At 38.0% G+C, this 1008-nt stretch overlaps 1 protein-coding gene across 1 annotated transcript in view; it reads left to right on the forward strand.

Annotated features, from left to right (window-relative positions):
- Positions 1 to 806: 806 nt before the first annotated feature.
- Positions 807 to 1008, forward strand: part of LOC131877602 (soma ferritin-like) — a gene marked incomplete in the record, with an annotated part of 937 nt that continues 735 nt past the window's right edge. Inside the window, 1 exon segment of the mRNA XM_059223317.1 lies at positions 807 to 1008. Within this exon segment, the coding sequence (XP_059079300.1) occupies positions 923 to 1008 (86 nt within the window).

Raw genomic sequence — 1008 nt, forward strand, 5'->3', positions numbered from 1 at the left:
AACTTGGGGATTATTGCTGCCTGGCAAAGATGGTATCAATACCTCAAACTTTAAAAAAATCTAATTGCATTTGTTGCATGGGCAAAAGTTAGGCAAATTGAAAAAGGAAATGTAACCAAAAACAATATGATTAATATTCTACAAAACAGAGCGTTAAAAAAAGACATTGATTTCTTTACCCAATACCAGTCAATTGACATTCGGCATATTTTGACAATTTTCGTACAACAAATACGATCACAGATATTGTATTAAACATCATTCAAAATGATTGAACGTCTATCTAGTTATAGTTGCGACCTGGCCAACCGAGTTCTGAAACGTATTCGAATCAAAAAAGCTTCAATATTCATTATCTGATCGGCAGTATCAAATTCTCGTCAAACCTGCTCTGTCCCTATTTCTCAATAACAAGACAATTGATCCACGATTGTTACTTTGTAACTATCCTCATCCAGAGAGCTTTAATCGTCTTCGTTTGAGTGGGGGCACAAACGTTTTGGAACGACTATGTCGACGTCAAAATAAGCCCAGCCATGTGACTGGAGATCAAGCCGGTCGTCCACCATATCCTTGCTATCCTGGCACGCTTGGTTCTCCGTTAAAGTGGAGATGGTAGTCAGGAATCTCTTTGCAACCACTTGACGAAAAATGAAACAAGTTTAAAAGAATGATCGATTGAGAAAGAAACCAATTCTACTTGTTAATGCATTTTAAGAACATGCACCACAATGTTTTACTACTCGAACGAGGACATAAGTAGCCAAACAAAGTCAGCTGGGTGATATCCGATCTAGTGAAAGCAGGTTTATCGAGGGTGATGTGTTCCCCATGAACAACAGAATAGAAGAACTTTCTCCAAATCAGTCTAAGCACATTATACCTTTACTGCAAAAAGACTTGACAAGTTTCAATTTGAAAAATGACATCCCAAATCCGCCAAAATTTCGACCTTGAGTGCGAAGGCCTCATCAACAAACAAATCAACATGGAGCTCTTTGCTAGCTA

The sequence above is a fragment of the Tigriopus californicus genome, chromosome 3, assembly GCF_007210705.1.
Source record: "Tigriopus californicus strain San Diego chromosome 3, Tcal_SD_v2.1, whole genome shotgun sequence".
NCBI lineage: Eukaryota > Metazoa > Arthropoda > Copepoda > Harpacticoida > Harpacticidae > Tigriopus > Tigriopus californicus.